General features: G+C 38.2%; 1 protein-coding gene across 1 annotated transcript in view; it reads right to left on the reverse strand.

Annotated features, from left to right (window-relative positions):
• Positions 1-19,942, reverse strand: part of LOC126092089 (DNA mismatch repair protein Msh6) — a 325,870-nt gene that overhangs the window by 263,460 nt on the left and 42,468 nt on the right. The window contains exon 3 of the mRNA XM_049907512.1: positions 5,069-5,125. Within this exon, the coding sequence (XP_049763469.1) occupies positions 5,069-5,125 (57 nt within the window). The remainder of the gene's footprint in view (positions 1-5,068; positions 5,126-19,942) is intronic.

A 19,942-nucleotide genomic window follows, 5' to 3' on the forward strand; every position in this document is an offset into this window, starting at 1 on the left:
GACATTTCATACATTTTTTTTTTTTAATTCTATGGAGTAGAAATAATTGTCAAGCAAATGTTATCATTTTGGATTGTGTCTGAAGTTAATTTTGTTGTGTATTACACTTGTACTTATAATAAGGTCCAAATCGCAATAAATGACAATTATTGCAACACGTTTCGATGACCTTGTCATAGACAACTATCATTTTGAGAAAAATTGCGGTCAACATATTCACAAAGCTGCGTCAGCTGTTCCCGTCTTCCAACACCACATAACATTGGCTATAGTTGTGGGGCAGTGGGCGCAATGTCTTCAAGATGTGAAATAAGAGTTCTTTCATATAGATGATTCATCAAAACCTGTCTTAAAATTTACTAGCACCCACCTCATGGATTTGAATGTACAATAAGATGCACTGTATGCAAATGAATCTGACTGTTTTCAGCAACAACACATTTCAGCAAAACGCAGTTAGTTTGCTAACTCTGCTGCCACACCATGAACAGACCTGATCCTCTCCAAGCTTTCCTGTCACTCCACATCTACGCATGGAAGCACCAACTTATCTTTCCCATATCAGTCACACAAACAGAGTTACATGCACACGAAAATACAAAAATTTAATTGAAAAATTACCTGCATAGGGTCATTCCATGTCAATTCAACCAATTTGAGAAAATGTTCCAGCTGAGAGTCTCAGATTTGGCTGAAATTTAGCACACCAATGCTACCAAGTGTGGAACACTCATGCACAAAATTTTAAGTTCCCCTGCCAATTAGTCCCAGAATTGACTTGTGAAAGAAGGTGGCGTTACCCGGAAATTGCAACCTGCATCTGGCAATCTATCTTCAGACCCAACTTCAGGTCTTAATAACTTTGGAACTCTTCCGCAAAGTCCAGTGAAATTTTTACAACCCAGTAACATCCACTTAGAGAACACACTCTATGAATCAAAACACCAACAACATATTTCTGAGGGAAAATAAAAAATTCCAAAATGTGATTAAAAGGTACATATTGTAAGTGCCCTCAATGCCAAATATAATTCACTCAAAGAGGGTATAAATTTTTTTGTGGTAAGCTTAATGTGGCCTAAATACACACAGAACTCATCTTGCCCATATCAGTCACACAAACAGAGTTACATGCACACAAAAATTTGAAAAATTAACTGCAAAACATGGATTTTCTAAGCGTGGTAGCACAAAAGGGACAAGTGATATCCAAGCCAAATTTCAAACACTGCATAAGTAGACCATAATATAATGTGTGTCAAAATTTCAACTTGTTATTGCAATGCATTTGTGTACAATGGAAGTTGACCGAGATGTGTTTGGTTACGTTTCTTTTAACACGATTTAGCAAGTAATAGTGATGATGCAGACAGCTTGTTTCAGATAAAGCTGTAGCAATTATTGGGAACCATTAGGCAACAGAAAGTTAAGCAATGGTAGTTTTGAGGGAGAGAATGAGTCATTGTTAGGCAGGAACAACAAAGGAAACAAGCAACAAATACAGGTTACACATGTTTTTAAGATTCTAGTTCAGACTGGTCAGTACTGTTGTGGAAAGTCAGTATGGAGGCAGAAGAGTGTACTAGTGGTGCTTATGTTCAAACAAGTTGCAGTATTGGTAGAACACAAGCATCTGAATGTCATAAAACAACATACGGAACAAAATGTGGCATTCACTTTGTTCTGTATGATCTGGATGAATCGGACCAAGATTTGTTGCTATGAAGATTCCGGATACACCCTGTGGGCACAAGAAGTACGGTGTTTGTTATCATCATATGAAATTGTTTCTGGATAAGTATTCTTTCCTACAAAGAAGTTGTTTTGATCCATTTCGGATTCATAAGAAGACAGTGAAGTGTAGCGTCAGAGAAACTGATATAAAATCAGTATTGAAAGTGAGTCAGTGCACGGGACTTAACATGAAACCCGGACAAAAGTTATGTTCCAGGTGTTTTACACTGCTATAAAATGATAATTTACGTGACAGTGACGTAGAGCATCAGCCACCTACAATCACAGCGGATGAGCAATTAAATACTTCAGTGACTGCTCTTGGTTTGTCTCCCATGAAGACACACAAAGTTGGAAAAAGAGACAGGCCCAGCTATGGAAGAAGAAAACTACAAGAAGCTCAAATGGAATTAAAACACAAAATAGCTGACACACTAATGGTGGAAGAGGAAGAACTATCTGCTCCAAAGGAACAGAAATCATGCCAGAAATGCTCTGATTTGGACAAAATTGTGCATGATTTGAAAGAAAAATGTGCCATATCCACACGCCAGAAAAAAGTAGCTACTCTTATCCTTGCACCTTCCAGCTGGTCTATTGACTACACTGCAAAGGAATTCAATGTTTCTACAGATATGGTAAAGCAAGCTAGGAAAATAAAAGCAACCCAAGGAGTGCTTCCACAACTTCAGCTGGCTCAGTGTAAGCAATTGAGTTCAGAAATAAAGGTGCTAGTGTCGGAGTTTTATGAAAATAATGACTACAGCCGAATAATGCCTGGAAAAAAAAAAAGACTATGCAACGGTGAAAATGGGAAATGTTCGTGTACAGATGCAAAAAAGACTGTTGCAACACCAAAGAAGGTTTTTATCATCTTTTTTCAATCTTCGGCCAAAATGGGTTGTGCCTGTAAGTGCAAGGGGCACACACAATGTTTGTGTATGTGAGACCCATCAAAATGCTAAGCTGATGTTTGCTGCTATAAAGGAGTCTGGTCTGCATTACAAAGGTGCAATGAAGCTGCTAGTGTGTGACATCAGTTCCTACCAGTGCATGATAGACAGGTGTGAAAAGTGTCCTGGTAAGGTAAATCTTGCAGAACGCATGAATAACAAACTGTATGGTGAACTCCTTATGGATGACGATGAACTTGTTTCTTATAAACAATGGACACACATGGATCACACAAGTCTTGAAACAAAGCAAAGTACAAACTGACCACACACAGCTTCACAGCAACAGCACAAGCGGCTTATCTCCAGTTTTGTAAAGATAATTTGAAACAAGATGAAATTATAGTAATACTAGACTTTCTGAAAATTATGCATTTATAGTTCAAGATGGCATCCAAGGATATCATTCGGACAACGATCAAGCAACTCTCCAGCCATTTGTGATTTACTATAGAGGTGAATCAGGTGATGTGTTTGTCATGAACCTGTGCATTTTTAGTGACTATTTAATTCATGATGCCATTGCAGTTCTTGCCCACATTCGCACTGTCATGGCATATGTGAAAAACAAGCTGCCTCACATACATTTTGCTAAATACATCAGTGATGGGGCAGCTAGTCAGTACAAAAACTGTAAAAATCTCAAAAATTTATGCATGCTTTACCATGATATTCAGATTCACGCAGAATGGAATTTTTTCGCAACGAGTCATGGTAAAAATGTATGTGATGGTATTGGTGCTACCATTAAGCGCATGGCATCACGAGCTAGTCTTCAGCACCCTACAGGAGGTCACATTCTAACACCTCTTCAATTATTTACCTGGGCACAGAAAAATATCTCTGGCATACAATCATTCTATGTTTCGAGGTGAAATCAATCGAAAAGTTGCTGAAAAGCAGACTAGAACACGTTAAAACTGTTTCAGGCACAAGCAGCCATCATCACTTCTCTCCAGCGGACTCTGACAATGTGCAGATGAGCAGACTGTCCATTTATAACTATAGGTTCATGCACAACATGTGTCTTCACAGTGTGTCTGACTCAGGATTCAGAAGGAAAAGCAGCAACATACAACCAGGTTGTTATGTTATTGCTGTTTATGATGACAAATGGTACTTAGGATGTGTTGCAGAGTGCTGTGAAGCAGATGGTGATGTATTTAAGAACTTCATGGCACCAGCAGGACCAGCAAGATCATTTCATTGGCCACGTTTGGCGGACAGGTGTTGGATTCCTTTTGAACATATTCTTATGACAGTTCCAGTTCCTACCAGTGTCAGGAAGACAGTACAATTTGCCACTCAATGTACAGAATACAGTAGCTAAAGTGTGGGAGGACTTCTGGTCGAAGCACAATCGACTGGTTTTTAGCAGTTAAGGTGCAGTAAACATTAATGATAGGTTGTGTTAATCTGTCTATATGTTATTACTTAGTGATTAAACAGCTGTGGTAGAGGATAAGAAGAGGCAGAACAGTTTACGATATGTTTTTACAGAACTGTGTTGTGGAACAATGGTCACATCACCAAATACAACTGTCAACTTCCATTGTACACAAATGTCTTGCAATAACATGCTGAAATTTTGAGATATATATCACTATGGTCTACTTATGCAGTGTGTGAAATTTTGCTTGGGTACCACTTGTCTCTTTTGTGTTACCACACTTCAGAAATCCATGTTTTCCAGGTAATTTTTCAAATTTTTGCATTTTCGTGTGCATGTCACTCAATTTTTGTGACTGATATGGGCATGATGAGTTCTGTGTGTGTTTAGGTCACATTAAGCTTACCACAAAAAAATTTATACCCTTTTTGAGTGAATTATATTTGGCATAGAGGGCACCTACAATATGTACCTTTTAACGTATTACTTTTTTTGATCATATTTTGGAATTTTTTTTTATTTTCCCTCAGAAATATGTTGTTGGTGTTTTGATTCATGGAATGTGTTCTCTAAATGCATGTTACTGGGTTGTAAAAATTTCACTGGACTGTGTGGAATAGTTCCAAAGTTATTTAAGACCTGAAGTTGGGTCTGAAGATAGATTGCCAGATGCGGGTTGCAATTTCCGGGTCACGCTACCTTCTTTCACAAGTCATAATTCCGGAACTAATTGGCAGGGGAAACTAATACTTTGTACACGAGTGTTCCACACATGGTAGAATTAGTGTACTGAATTTCAGTCAAATCTGAGACTATGAGCTGGAGCCCCTGGTTGAACTGACATGGAATGACCCTATAGCACAGACGTAATAAGCACTGGCCATCAGAAATAATGGAGCTGCCACATTACAGATCAATAACAATATTGACATTACTCAACACAGCAAACACAACTACGAGCTCTTACAAAATACCCCCATGAGATCTTTACCTGCTGGAGATCCATTGTCCAGACACAATTTCTTCTCTGGTGGAGGGTCTGACGTACCTACAAAAGAGAAATGGCACAATGGAAAAAATTGTTACATTACAGCAATCCAGTTACTATACTAACACATTTATATGTTACCTGCAGGCTTAAGGTTTCATTCTAGCACCTCAGTATGCCAATCTCAATATCCTTTAGGACTCTTAACAAGCAACAACACAAAACAACTTTATACTGCAGATCAAGTGGATTACATATAGTGAGACCCTCTACGGAAAAATATTCCAGGTACCAAATCATAAAAAAAATGTAGAAATTTTTTTTCAGTTACTACACTAATATTGATGAAAATTGCAACATGAAATAGCATAGAGTAATTGAAGTGAACTTCATACAATAGATTAGGATCAAAACAATATACAAATTATTAAGGTTTCCGGAATTGCTCATGCTCTCTGAACAAAAGTCCAATAAACCTTCACGTGTTGCAATGGGAGCCTCTAATTGGTCTAACATGGAACTGGAGGGGTAAACTACATTTATGGAGACTCTCTCTCTGTGCAGATTATTTCCAAATCCCCAAAGCACTTACAAAAATTACTTGAGAATTGTGGCAAACAAGCTGCCAGTGAATGAGATGTTAGGACAAGTGGGGCAGAAATCAGAGCTAAACCTCATTTTTCCAACAAGGCTCACAACTTCCTCGCTATATGCAATAAGGCATTGTCCTGCTGAAATACAGTGTATGGAGTAAGCTGATTATGGAGTTACCAATCTATACTTTGTATAGATTGGCACCCAAAACCACCTAAAATGTCACTTGTCCTCCAGGATTCTCCAGAATGCGGGCTGCCACAGTGGGGTGACTGGCATGGAATAAAAGGGTTAAAATGGTATTAGTCCAGTAAACATTTTGCAACTCAAAAAAACTGGCGATGGGATTCGAAGGCCCACTGATGTCCGAAGCATGTGCAGTGTCTTGTTAGCTTCACAGCATTTGACATTTAATCTCATCACTATTTATAAATTGCAATTTCTAAACTGTATTTGTATATATTTACGATGATTAGTTAGTTTTTTAAAAAAATTAATGTTTATCTTGGCACCCAAAATGCACAGGCTTGTGGAATGGATAAAATATGCACAAAGGTGTGTGTGTGTGGGGGGGGGGGGGGGGTGTTACTGATTTCAATTTTGCCTAAGTTCATGGAATTTTAATTAAGGAATGATTTTTTCCTTTATTAACAAATTCCTAGTAATGTTCGCCAAAGATGTGTCACTGGTGTGAGTCCATGTTCTAGGGCATCTTTTGGAGTTATTGTATCTTTTGCCATTTCTCCTCTTCTTTGAGATGAGCAAGAGTGCATTACAAATTCTGGTTGCTACTGTGATTCCTCTTATTGTAAGAAGAAACAATTGGGACGGTCAACTTTAGACTTGAGTTCTGAATATATTTAAATGCATGGAAAATGTAATGCTTAGTTATTACAAATAGAATACAGAAAAAGGAATTTGTTGTTATTTCTAGTTCATTATCATGACCCACTGGCAATCTAATCTACATTTATTGATGTTTGTTTTGGTAATGTCGAGACAATAATCTACATAAAACCACTGCTACAGCGACAGATGTGTTGTCTGGTTGTCCTTGAACGCCTGCAGAATGAAACCAAAGGGAACTCCTTAATTATACTTGGAAATTAAATTATGACAATACTGCTGACTGACCCAATTACATTACATCGTAGAGAGAGAGAGAGAGAGAGAGAGAGAGAGAGAGAGAGAGAGAGAGAGAGAGAGAGAGAGAGTTGCACATGCAGTATATTACTCTGAAACACTTCAATAGACCCACAAAATGCAGAAGTTTTGATGTCAGTAAATTTGCACCATCACTCACACAACCAACCCAAAAAACTTTTGCCGCAACCAGAAACAACTCAACTGGCATCTTGTGCACTGCATTATTTGCATGCAAGAAAAAACATGCACAGCTGTTGATGAAACCAGTAGGTGCACTACTTGTTTTCAATAAATAGCACAGTTAATAATAAACAGCTGGGTTTCTAACTTTTTGTAGGAATTAATATGTAATATAAAACTTGATATGATTAGATTTAAAAAAATTGATGAGGCAACTGCTTTATAACACATTACAAGACCTCCAATTGCACCCTGCTCCTCCCCCCACCCCCACCACCACCACTTGTAGGGATGAGGTGCAATGCAAAAGAAACTCACAAAATTTGACATCTTCAACTTTTATAGTCCTGTCTTCCTCAGTTGCGTGTAAATAATCGCAGTTGCATGTAAATAATCACAAAATTTGTGTTGCCATCATGTAAAATATACTGCAAGCCCCCAGAAAAGTGAGAGTCACTCTACAACCAGCAAACAAAACACATGGCATTAAAGTGTGGTGAACAGATAGGATTACACCCCAAGCATCACACTCTGGAGATTATTCTGCAAAGCGAATCACTTTTACACTGAACTTTAAAATAATTACCGTGCCCTATCACACTGACTGATACTTTTCCTTTGTCGAACTGGCAAGGAATAAGAAATTTCCTGTAAAACAAACATACATATTTAAATTGCTTATTGCAAAAAAAGCACTGATAACAAACTCTGATAGTACTCATAATGTGGACTCTGTGTGTGTGCATATTGTGTCAATAATTCATATTCATTATAAATGAATGGTTTTAACTTCCCAGGTATCTTTTAAATTGAATACTTTAGTAACTGGTTTCAATTTCTCTTTGTTGTGGCAGTGAATCTGCAGTAAAATAAGTGATAGAGAGGAAGGAAATGGTTCTACCAGGAACACCTGAACGCCCATACTTTTGTTATCTTTACAGGTAGTTGCTGGTGTCTGCAGGTGTGATGGCTTTAGCCATACTTTCTTTGTCCTTTGGCTGTAGCTCTCTATTCCTGCGGCAATGAGAATAAAGATGGTAGTTGGAGCTACACTTATGTTCTTTTCTTTTTCCAGCTATCAGTTCTCAATGGACCTCAATTATGTTCAGTACCTACCATAAATTTTCTTATATTTGTACTGTTCTCAGTTTTTCATTGGTATATACACATGCAGCTGTTGTTTCCAGTACAGAGTTGTTTCTGTTTTGTGTTGAAGCACTTGTCTTCCCAAATAGTTTCACTGAACTGTATGCAAAACAGTAAAGTGAAGTTATCATGCTGGCTTGAAAACCTTCCCGGTTTCAGCATACAATGTGTGTACTTTTAGCACAATTTATTGTATTTTTCCTCCCTCTTCAATGAAATGAGTGAATATTCAACTCCAAACTTTATGCATACCTTTGCAGTCAAGAAATAACAGCGGGAAGAATAATACTGTCCCTGGTTTAAGGCCTGCCTTATGTGTTTCTGATGTTGCGAAGCTTTTATTTACAGGCCAATTTTGTATAGTGAAAGTCTGCTATTTTAAACATCATAGGTGGATACAGGATGCACAGCCTTAATTTTGCTCGAATGAAGCCTCGATAGAGATATACAGATTACACTGTAAAGCCAAATACCAACAAACATTTGTTATCCTGGTCAAGTTATTAACGTTTTTCATTACGGCTTTCTTTGACACCTCTTACAAGGGAACATTCCTAAGTGTATAGACGGGGCAAAATAATGCGTGCACCCAATTTCACTTTTAAGGGGTAAAACACATCTCGAATGATAATTTGGCGTATTTGGTTTAGAGGGAATAGCTACTAAACCATGAAATATAAAAAATATGTTTCATATCACAGCTAAAATGTAACTGATGTTCTTGAAAACTGTATAATCGACTTCTGAAAAAAATTTAAAAATTGCAATTTTTTTTATCGATAACTGTTAATAAATTTTGCAAAATGGAAACTATTGTTACATCATAAATTAAAAAGTTTTCAAGCCACACACATCCATATGTAATAAAGATGATTTCTGGAAAATAATTTGTACAAAATATGCTCTCAGAGTAGAAGCAATGTAACTGATTAAAATATCTGAACATTCATTATTACACTAATTATTTGTTTTACATATTTTTGCTGTGTCATGTAAACTGTTTTCAGTTTTTTTGTTTTGTTTTTAGTTTACTGTTTCACACGTGTGTATTCTGTTAGATGAAAATAACAAGTAACTCATCATTATGATATAAAATTGTTCACATAATGATAATCTGTACGGAAATCCTTAAAACATAACATTCTTTTACACCATGCACACGAAACGAACAACATTTTTCACATAATACACACAATAAAATACAAAATTCAGATCTTTCCTTTGCGGAGGACTGCAGCCATACAATTTTTTTTACTGACGTTTCCATCATTTTACTTAATTGTTTGTTTATTTATTTCGCTCAATCATATTTCGGCTTTGTAGCCATTCTCAAGTGCATGTTAAAATATTAAAACAACTCTAACCTCTCTATTGATATGTCTTTGTTGGAGAAACGTATTTCTGGTCTCAAAGATCAGCTTCATATTTCAGGAGATGTACTCGTATCCCATAATACAACAACTGATCTTTAAGATGAGAAATTTGTTTTTCCGATGATGACATATCACAGACAGATCGGAGATATTTTAATTCTTTAACGTGCACTTGAGAATAGTTACAAAGCCGAAATATGAGTGTGCTAAATAAACAATTAAGTCAAATTGTGGCAATGTCATAAAAAAAAGTACAAAAGTTGCCGCAAACTGTGGCTGGTGATCCTCTAAATCGATTTGCACCTGCCATACTTCGATACACTGGAAAACCTCAGCGAAGAGAACTGTCTAAGTACTAGTGATTGCAGCTGATTATATTAGCTTGATTATATTGTTTCTCAACTGGTGAATGACATCCTAACCATGCAGCAAAACTAGATCTAAAAGTACTTTACACCGTTCTTCCAACATCGAAAGCCATATACGTTCAACGACTGTACCTGCCTCATTGAGTTCTTTGGGGTCACAAGATGAAGTTCCTCGACTTCATGTACAATACTCTAAACAGTTCTTTCACACGACCACCCCACGCATCTAACAATAATACACATTTTTCTCCCACACTGGGAAAGAAAATTTTTATCGAATATCTTTTGACATAGACAGACATTAGCTTATCAAATTTCAATACCACTGCAAGAACATTTGGGGCTTCAACAGGAGATTATCTAATTCTTTGTCCAAACTTTCCATTCATTTCTTTTAAAAAGAATGAAAAGGGGGTAGCAAATTTGCCAGCTGCAAAGACTGTAGGTTGAATCGTGTAACAGTGAGAAACTGATGACAATGACTGCAGCATAGATTCAACTTTCTTTGCGTTCTTTTGGAACACATTACGTAAAGAGTGCTATTCCAGGTCAAATCCGCTCTAAACAGAGTACTACAAATCTTAAAATGACCTCATAGAGATCATTTTTATCATTTATGTAGTGTCTAGTTATAAACCACATTGTTTTCTGAGACACAATCCCATGCACCTTTTTAAAATTCAGTAGCCATTTGGGGCTAGTCTTGAAGTTACCCTTATGTGACTATTTCCCCACTCATTTGCAGGGCCCACTTACATAGGTTAGTATCACAGATAACAAGTCTATGATCCATAGCTTCTAGTATTTTTTGTGAAGCCCAGCAATGTATTTCACATCCTGTGAAAGTGTACAAAATGCCTTCTCTGAAAACTACCAAGAACAGATATATAGAAACGCTACTCATGATGGGAATACATTGGATGTAATGGCAACAAATACATGTGACGTCTTTGAAGATTTCCACATCGAAACTGGTATCAGTGCCCATGACGTGGTTGTGGCAACATTGATTACCAAAGCACAAAGGACAACTAAAACAAACGGAAAGATATATATGTTCAGTATACTACATAAAATACCAGTAGTTTCATATCTCAATGAGGAACCTGAAACTTTCAACACAGGACAGGAGCATGTACAGGAACTAGGGATCAAATTTAAATGAAAAGTTGACCATGCACTGGACAGATATGTACCCAGCAGAACAGTTCATAATGGGAGGGAACCTCTATGGTGTACGGTCACTGTAAGGATACTTCTAAAGAAACAGAGATTACTGCATAATAGGTGTACAAAAAGGTTAAGAATATAGATAGAGAGATGCTGAATGAAACACATTTGGCTGTCAAGAGAGATGAGTCACCTTCACAGAACCCAAAGAAATTCTGGTTGTATGTAATGGCTGTTAGTGCGACCAAAGTTAGTATCTATCTTGGGCAAGTGTTGTGAAAGGTGCCAGTAAGCGAAATACTAGGCTTAAAGTAGCAGTGAGAGATGTAACAGTGGAAATTCCGCTCTCAAATTCCTTCAAAGTTCTTGAGGAAAACGTAGAAACTGCGGACGACTACACAACCATGCAACAGAAGGCAGTTAGTGAAAAAAGGAGAAAGAAGATCAAGCTAGGGAAGGCGCTTATTTATGCAGACAGTCATGGACGAGCGGTAGCGGCGGAGATTCACAGCAGGAACTCTGAAATAGAAGTTTCATCAATGGTCAAGCCAGGCACCCATATAGCTGAAGTTACAAAGGACTTGAAACGTGAGTGTGCACAACTATCATCAAACGATCTTGTAATTATTATCGGTGGTGCAAATGACATTTATAGAAACAAAGGGAAAAAGTAAAAAACTCATTGAAAGATTCATTGCCATCACTCACTCACACTAATGTAATTGTCATAAATATACCACATCGCCACGACTTAATGGAAAATTCTTGCATAAATTCGGCAGTGAAAAAAACAAACTCTAATATATTAAATGTCAGTAAGCACTTCAAAATTGTTTAAGTTGTAGATATTTGTAATCTTGAAAGGGAAATGCACACCAGACTTGGACTTCATTTAAATCAGCCAGGAAAAAGATTATTGAGTGATGAAATTTGTAAAATTGTACTATCTAAGCATAAGCATATTAGTAATATGTTGCCATTAGAATATTATTCACACTCAGTCAGTCAGGAAAGTAATACTTTTTTTGATTAGAAATATGCAACTGCACTGAGAATGCCTTACAAAGTAACTGTAAAACAAGGCCCCTAGCACATAATACTCAGGAATACAAACAGAAATTAGGGAACTTTTCTATTGAGAAGGATATTTTAAGTGTTTTTCATATCAATGTACAGTGTCTGAGAAACAAAATACATGAGCTAGAGAATTTTCTGGAAGATTTTCCATGTGATATTCTGTGTGTTAATGAGCACTGGCTCTCTGAGGTTGAAGGAACTCTCTATGTTCCACCTGGGTTTGAATTAAAAAAAAGGTTATTACAGACAGAGACTTGGTCATGGAGTTGTCTCAATTTTTCTAAGAAGTAATGATCATCTAGACCATCAGTTATTGAATCTAGGAACTTTCTGCTTAGAAAAGTCATTTAAAGTAGCAGGTGTCCTTTTCTCAGGAATTAAGCTGATTCTGATTTCACTCTACTGAACCCCAGATGCAGACATAAATATATTTATAACCCACAGGGAACAACTGGCACAGCATCTATAGAAATACATGAATTTCAATATAATTTATCTAGGGGACATTAACATTGATGTCTTAACCCAGTCAAATGCTATGACCCAATTATGTAATATTTTAAGATCATACAACATCGATCTGATTAATGACCAACCAACAAGAAAGAAGTCTTGCCTAGACAATATTCTCACCAACATGGATAGAAATTCATTTTCATACGGAGTTGAAGATCCACTCATCTCTGACCACAGTGGGATCTGGATTAAATTTCCAATGACAAGAACCGAGCATTATAAAAGGGAACAGAAAATTTTCAGAATGTTATGGAAAGGAACATAGAAAAACAGATTCATTTTAAGGGAGATGGACTGGGAGAATAAAGTTTTAAACTGTAAGAATGTAAATGAGGCCTTTACAAACTTTTTGTCAACAGTTAGCTTTAATATTAATAAATACTGTCCAAAGATAACAAAGGTACTAAATAACCAAAATAACTTGAAAAGGAAACAGAGCTGCAAATGGTTCACTCCAGAACTTGCAGCCCTTAGGAAGGTTACAATCATCCTTCATAAAAATGCCAAACAGGGAAACCAGGCAGATGAAGATAGGTATACCAGGGCAAAACAAGTCTATAGACGGGAAATAAAAGCAGCCAAGAAAAGACCCAATGAAAATTTTATCAATAATTCTAAAAATAAGTGTAAAGCTGCCTGGGCAGTTATAAATAAAGAATTAGGAAGAAAAGTAAGGAAGGAATCAGTGCCTATTGCATCCAACAACTTAATGAGTTCTTTTAAATAGTGTTAAAAATATTACTACCACTGACAATCTCTAGTTAACATATAAACATAGAGTGAGCAACTATACCGCAGATAGAACTAGAGGATTAAATTTTAGTTAAAAGCAAGTCACCCCTTGGAAAGCGTCTAAAATAATTGCAAAAGTGAGTAACTCCAAAACCGAGGATTATTACGGTTTCTCTAATGTGATATTGAAACAAATTTCAGACAATATTGTTAACATTAACTTAATTCATAAATTGCATCCTTGAGGAGGGAATCTTTCCAGATTGTTTAAAAATGTCTATCACACTTCCAATCCACAAGAAAGGGGACAGAGACTGTCCAAATAACTACAGACCAGTTACAATTGTCCCTATTTTATCAAAAATCATTGAATATTGCATGAAAACACAACTATTTAAGTACTTTGAAACGAACAATTTATTTAACAATGTTCAGTTTGGATTTAGGACAGGTAAATCAACCATTAAAGCCATAGACAATATCATCAACAAGATTGTTATCTATTTCAAGCTACATCTGATTACTTGTATTACACTCTTAGACCTCGGTAAGGCTTTCGACACTATTTCCCATGAGATCTTATTTTCTAAGTTAAAACTATACGGAATAAAGGGCTCACAGTTATCGCTAATAGAATCGTACCTTGATAACAGACAACAAATGGTCATAATTGAGAACCAACTACCAGAAATACTCAAAATTGAAACCGGAGTTATTCAAGGATCAGCCACTGGCCCATTTCTCTTTCTAGTGTATATCAATGACCTCCCTCTTAAATTGCAGACAAATCAATTCTGTATGCTCACGACATCACCTTAATAACATCAGATGGAAATCTGGAAACTTTACAGGACAAAAATACAGACATTGTAGAAAACTCCACCACAAGGTTGCAAAGCAATAAATTGGTCTTAAATGGCAATAAAACAGAGACAATATATTTTCATTTTAGTAAGTTGAAACCAGAAGGGTCAGTAAATACATCTGTCAAACTGTTAGGAATTTATTTAGACCCGAATTTGAACTGGGGCGAACATGCGCAACAACTATGCAAGAAACTGTCCAGAGTAATTTTTTTATTGTGCAAACTTAGGATTTGTGTCAGTAAGAGCCAAATGTTAGAGGCATACTATGCCTTTTTCCACTCACATCCGTGGTTGAAAACTACACGTGCACCCTGCGTAATGCTAAATGAACTAGCACCATACTGGCGACCAGACAATCGGTAAACAATCTTCTGGTCATAATCAAATCACGATGACTCACAGAAAACGGAATGTTGAGTGTCCTTCTGAGGGCAACTTGATTAGACAGCTCGGACCGATCGTACGAGTCTGCCAACTTAATACTGAAGGCATAAGTAAAGCCAAATGCCAATACATGCATACAATTTTAACATTGTACAACATTGACATAGTTGCAATCCAGGAGACCCATATAGAAAACGATGAGCAGCTAAGATCAAGAGGTAAAATAACGGGCTATGACCTGATACGTGCTACACATCACAGTCATTATGGTACAGCAACGTACGTTAGAAAGGACATAGAGGATGCAGTCCTTATTTCTACATCTACCACATGTGATATCCACGAAGTTACTGTAAAAGTAAGTGAACTAACAGTAAACAACATCTACAAACCTCCAGGCCACTCGTGGCCTCCACAAGTTCTACAACCCCTGCCTCACCCCACAATATATGCGGGTTTTTTTTTTTTTTTTTTTTTTTTTTGTGGTTTTAGGGCGCAAAACTGCTAAGGTCATTAGCGCCCAAATATATGCGGGTGACTTCAACAGCCACCACGAACTGTGGAAATACCGCACATCTGACCAGAATGGTGAAGACTTGGTGAAATGGGCTGAAGATTGCAATACACAGCTAATCTTTGACGCCAAAGACCAAAGTACATTTAAGTCAGCTGCATGGGGAACTGAAACCCACCCTGATCTATGCTTTGTTACGGCTGACACTAATAACAAACCTATACCAGCCTCCTGCAGGATACTTGGGGACTTCCCTCACTGCCAACATTGTCCAGTGCTCATAGAAATAGGCCTTACTATCCCCCTAATTTCCTCGTATCCTCGGCCCAGATGGAACTTTGGGAAAGCGGACTGGGCTACTTTCTCAGAAAAACTTGATACACGCCTTGGATGGATATCTCCAACTTATAAAAATTACAAAAGATTTGTGGGAGCAGTCATCAGCTCAACTAAGAACAGCATTCCCCGGGGATTTAGAAAAGAATACGTGCCGGGGTGGAACGAAGGGAGTGAGCGCCTCTATAAACAGTTCCTAGAGCACAGAGATAGGGAGATTGCAGATGACTTATTGCACAGTCTGGACGCTGCCAGGCGCACTAAATGGATAGAGACTGTTGAGGAAATGGACTTCACAAAATCAAGCAGAAAGGCGTGGTCGCTACTTCGGAAGCTTGGTGGCAGTAGCAGGGACCAACGACCAACCAGCTCTATTTTTCCAAACACGGTTGCGGCACACATCAGTAAAACCTCTAGAGCTCCAGGGGATCGAGCTCATACCATAAAAGTTAAAAAGGAACTTAAAAAGTTGAAATCTTTAGTAGGAAACAATTCACTACACTCGCAGCCCTTTTCAATCGAAGAGATAACACTGGCTCTGAGAGACATCAAGCCACGGAAAGCCCCAGTTTTTGATGGAATTCATCCAGAGTTTCTGATTCACTGCGGTAAATTTGCAAAATTGTGGCTTGCACAGTTCTTCTCCAGCATGATGGAAACTGGAAGAATACCAAATACCCTTAAGAAAGCAAAAATCATAGCGATACTGAAACCAGGTAAACCAAATGACCAGCCAAACAGCTACTGCCCAATTGCCCTTCTTAGCATGATCCACAAACTACTGGAGAGACTTATATGTAACAGAATAAGTCCAGATATCCTAAACTGTATCCCTGTGGAACAAGCAGGCTTCCGGCCAAACAGGAGCTGCACAGATCAAGTCCTCTCACTAACTTCCTACATCGAGGCAGGCTTCCAAAGACAAGAAAAAACATCCGTGGTATTTATAGACCTGACAGCGGCTTATGATACTGTATGGAGGCAAGGCCTGATTTACAAAATACACCGCATCGTGCCATGTTTGAAAATGGCTAACCTTACCAACGAGATGCTCTGCAACAGACCATTCCAGGTGATACTTGGAAATTATAGGAGCAAAACAATGAAGCTCAATAATGGCTTGCCCCAAGGATCAGTCCTGAGCACCGCTACTTTTCAGCATGTGTATAGCCGATATGCCTAATACTAAATCCGAAAAGTTGCAGATGCAGATGACTGGGCCATAGCTACACAACATCGAGATATGGAGCATACTGAGACTGCCCTGACAAGTGACTTGTCCTTGCTGGGAACGTACTTTCGTGAATGGAGACTACAACCTAGTCCAACTAAAACTGAGGCTGTGTGTTTCCACCTGAATAATAAATTGGCTAACAGACGCCTTAAGATATATTTTGATAACAATATTCTGCCTTATAATAAAAATCCAAAATACCTGGGAGTGACATTAGATAGAACCCTGAGCTACAAACAACACCTCATCAACACTGCTGCAAAAATCCATACTAGGAACAATATCATTCAGAAACTGTGTGGTACCAGCTGGGGCTCCTCCGCCTCTACCTTGCGATGCTCTGCTTTGGGACTCGTCTACTCTGCGGCAGAGTACTGTTCCCCCCGTTTGGCTACAGAGCGCTCACACCGAGATGGTGGACACAGTACTGAACCAAACTATGAGGATTATTTCAGGTACAATAAAATCAACCCCCATTCACTGGCTACCTGTACTGAGCCACATACCGCCACCTCACTTACGAAGAGAACGTGCGCTTCTCAGAGAATTTAAAAAAATACAAGACAACCCGCAACTTCCGATCCACACTTTGAGCAATGGCATCGACAGAGATAGATTGCGCTCTAGACATCCGCCTCTTATAAGGGCCAAAGATCTGGAGAAAAATGGTTTCTGTCTTGAAGAATGCTGGAAAGTTGAATGGGAAGAATCGGCACCACCACAGGTAAACACCTTACTGAAACCGTCGAACAGACCTCCCGGCTTTGGCTTACCACGTAAAACCCGGACCATCCTCAACAGGATCAGGACGGGCCACGGTCGATGTGCGGACTCTCTACACAAATGGGGAAGAGCACCATCCCCAAAGTGCGATTGTGGCGCTGAGAAGCAGGCAATCCGATACATCACTGCAGAGTGCCCTCTGAGAGCCTACTCAGGTCAAACAACGGACTTCCTGGATGCGACTCGAAGTGCAGTTCAAACCTAAATGTTAATTTGTAATTATATATATGTTGTTCATGACATAACTGTATTTAATTCTTTATGTCTTGTTTTTAGGGCCAAAGTTACAAAGTTATTGTAGCAGCTTATTTCTCTATAAACGTGATTTGTACTTGCCATACGCTAAATAAATATGACATAATACTTTGGGAGAACTCTTCAGGGGCTCAGGAAGTTTTTAAGTGGCAGAAGAGGGCAGTTAGGGGTATAAACTGCTTACCCGACAATAAATCATGCAGACCAGTATTCAGGGAGATGAAAATAATGACTCACTCTGCAATATTCAGATACCACTGTCTGATAGACATCACAGAAAACGAGAGTAACTTCACAGTAAGGAGGGAGGTACATTCACACAACACAAGAAATAAACATTACATTGACAAACCCCAGGTAAGACTTAAAAAAAAAAGAAAAAAGAAAAAAAAAGAAAACAACTGCCATAACTACATGAGGATTAAGCTATTCAACAAACTGCCTATAACACTGAGGGAAATGCCAGTACAGCAACTACGGAAGAAACTAAAGAGTTGGCTGATTCTGAATACAACCTACAACATTCTCTAATTCGAAGAAAACTTGAGACGCCTCCAGAATGAGTGATGATTATAGCATGTAGTGAAAATATAGGCGGTATCATATTCTGCGACAAATTTGATCCAAGGAGATGTATAACTGTAAATCCTTTTCGTTTCTGTATATTTTTTACAAAATAATTGTTAGCTAAAAAAACCTGTATGTATGTATTGTATTGTATTGTGTTTTGGTACCTTCTCTTGCATTTTTTGGTGCTGTCTATTACAACACTAAGTTGTTTAACGACAAAATTTGATTTGATTTGATATTCAGTCCCTAGCGAATAAGGCAGGAACTGAAACTGAGGGTAGCATAGCAGTAGCTGAAAGGCTTAACTCAGTTTTCAATTGTTCTTTTACAATTGAAAACCCACAAGAACTGGCTGAATTTAATCCTTGTACCAATGAAAAGATGAGCGAAATAAGTATTGGTGTCAGTGGTATCTAGGTACGGCTGAAATCATTAAAACTGAACATAGCTCCAGGGCCCAAGTGAATCACTGTCAGCTGCAATACTGAATTTGCAGCTGAAAAAGACCCTCTTCTATACACCGTTTTTCTTAAGAATGAACCTTATGTAAACAAACACAAACACGATGATTGGTCAGAAGCCTTAGCAAACTTACACTGGAGTTGATACGCTCTTGGAAATAGATTCTACGTATGTATCAGATACATTATTACTAAGTTACGTTACAACCCCCCCCCCCCCCCCCTTGTGTGCCTCAGTGATGCAGATGGCGGTACCGTAGGTGCAACTACAACGGAGGAGTATCTGTTCAGAGGCCAGATAAACGTGTGGTTCCTGAAGAGGGGCAGCAGCCTTTTCAGTAGTTGCAGGGGCAACAGTCTGGACGACTGACTAATCTGGCCTTGTAACACTAACCAAAACGGCCTTGCTGTGCTGGTACTTCGAACGGCTGAAAGCAAGGGGAAATTACAGCTGTAATTTTTCCCTAGGGCATGCAGCTTTACTATATGGTTAAATGATGATGGCATCCTCTTGGGTAACATATTCTGGAGGTAAAATAGTCCCCCATTCAGATCTATGGGCGGGGACTACTCAAGAGGATATCGTTATCAGGAGAAAGAAAACTGGCGTTCTACGGATCGGAGCGTGGAATGTCAGAGCCCTTAATCAGGCAGGTAGGTTAGAAAATTTAAAAAGGGAAATGGATAGGTTAAAGTTAGATATAGTGGGAATTAGTGAAGTTCGGTGGCAGGAGGAACAAGACTTTTGGTCAGGTGAATACAGGGTTATAAATACAAAATCAAACAGGGGTAATGCAGCAGTAGGTTTAATAATGAATAAAAAAATAGGAGTGCGGGTAAGCTACTACAAACAGCATAGTGAACGCATTATTGTGGCCAAGATAGAAACGAAGCCCATGTCTACTACATTAGTACAAGTTTATATGCCAACTAGCTCGGCAGATGATGATGATGAAATTGATGAAATGTATGATGAGATAAAAGAAATTATTCAGGTAGTGAAGGGAGACGAAAATTTAATAGTCATGGGTGACGAATTCGAGAGTAGGAAAAGGGAGAGAAGGAAACATAGTAGGTGAATATGGATTGAGGCTAAGACATGAAAGAGGAAGCAGTCTGGTAGAATTTTGCACAGAGCATAACTTAATCATAGCTAACACTTGGTTCAAGAA

This window comes from Schistocerca cancellata, chromosome 7, assembly GCF_023864275.1.
Source record: "Schistocerca cancellata isolate TAMUIC-IGC-003103 chromosome 7, iqSchCanc2.1, whole genome shotgun sequence".
Lineage (NCBI taxonomy): Eukaryota > Metazoa > Arthropoda > Insecta > Orthoptera > Acrididae > Schistocerca > Schistocerca cancellata.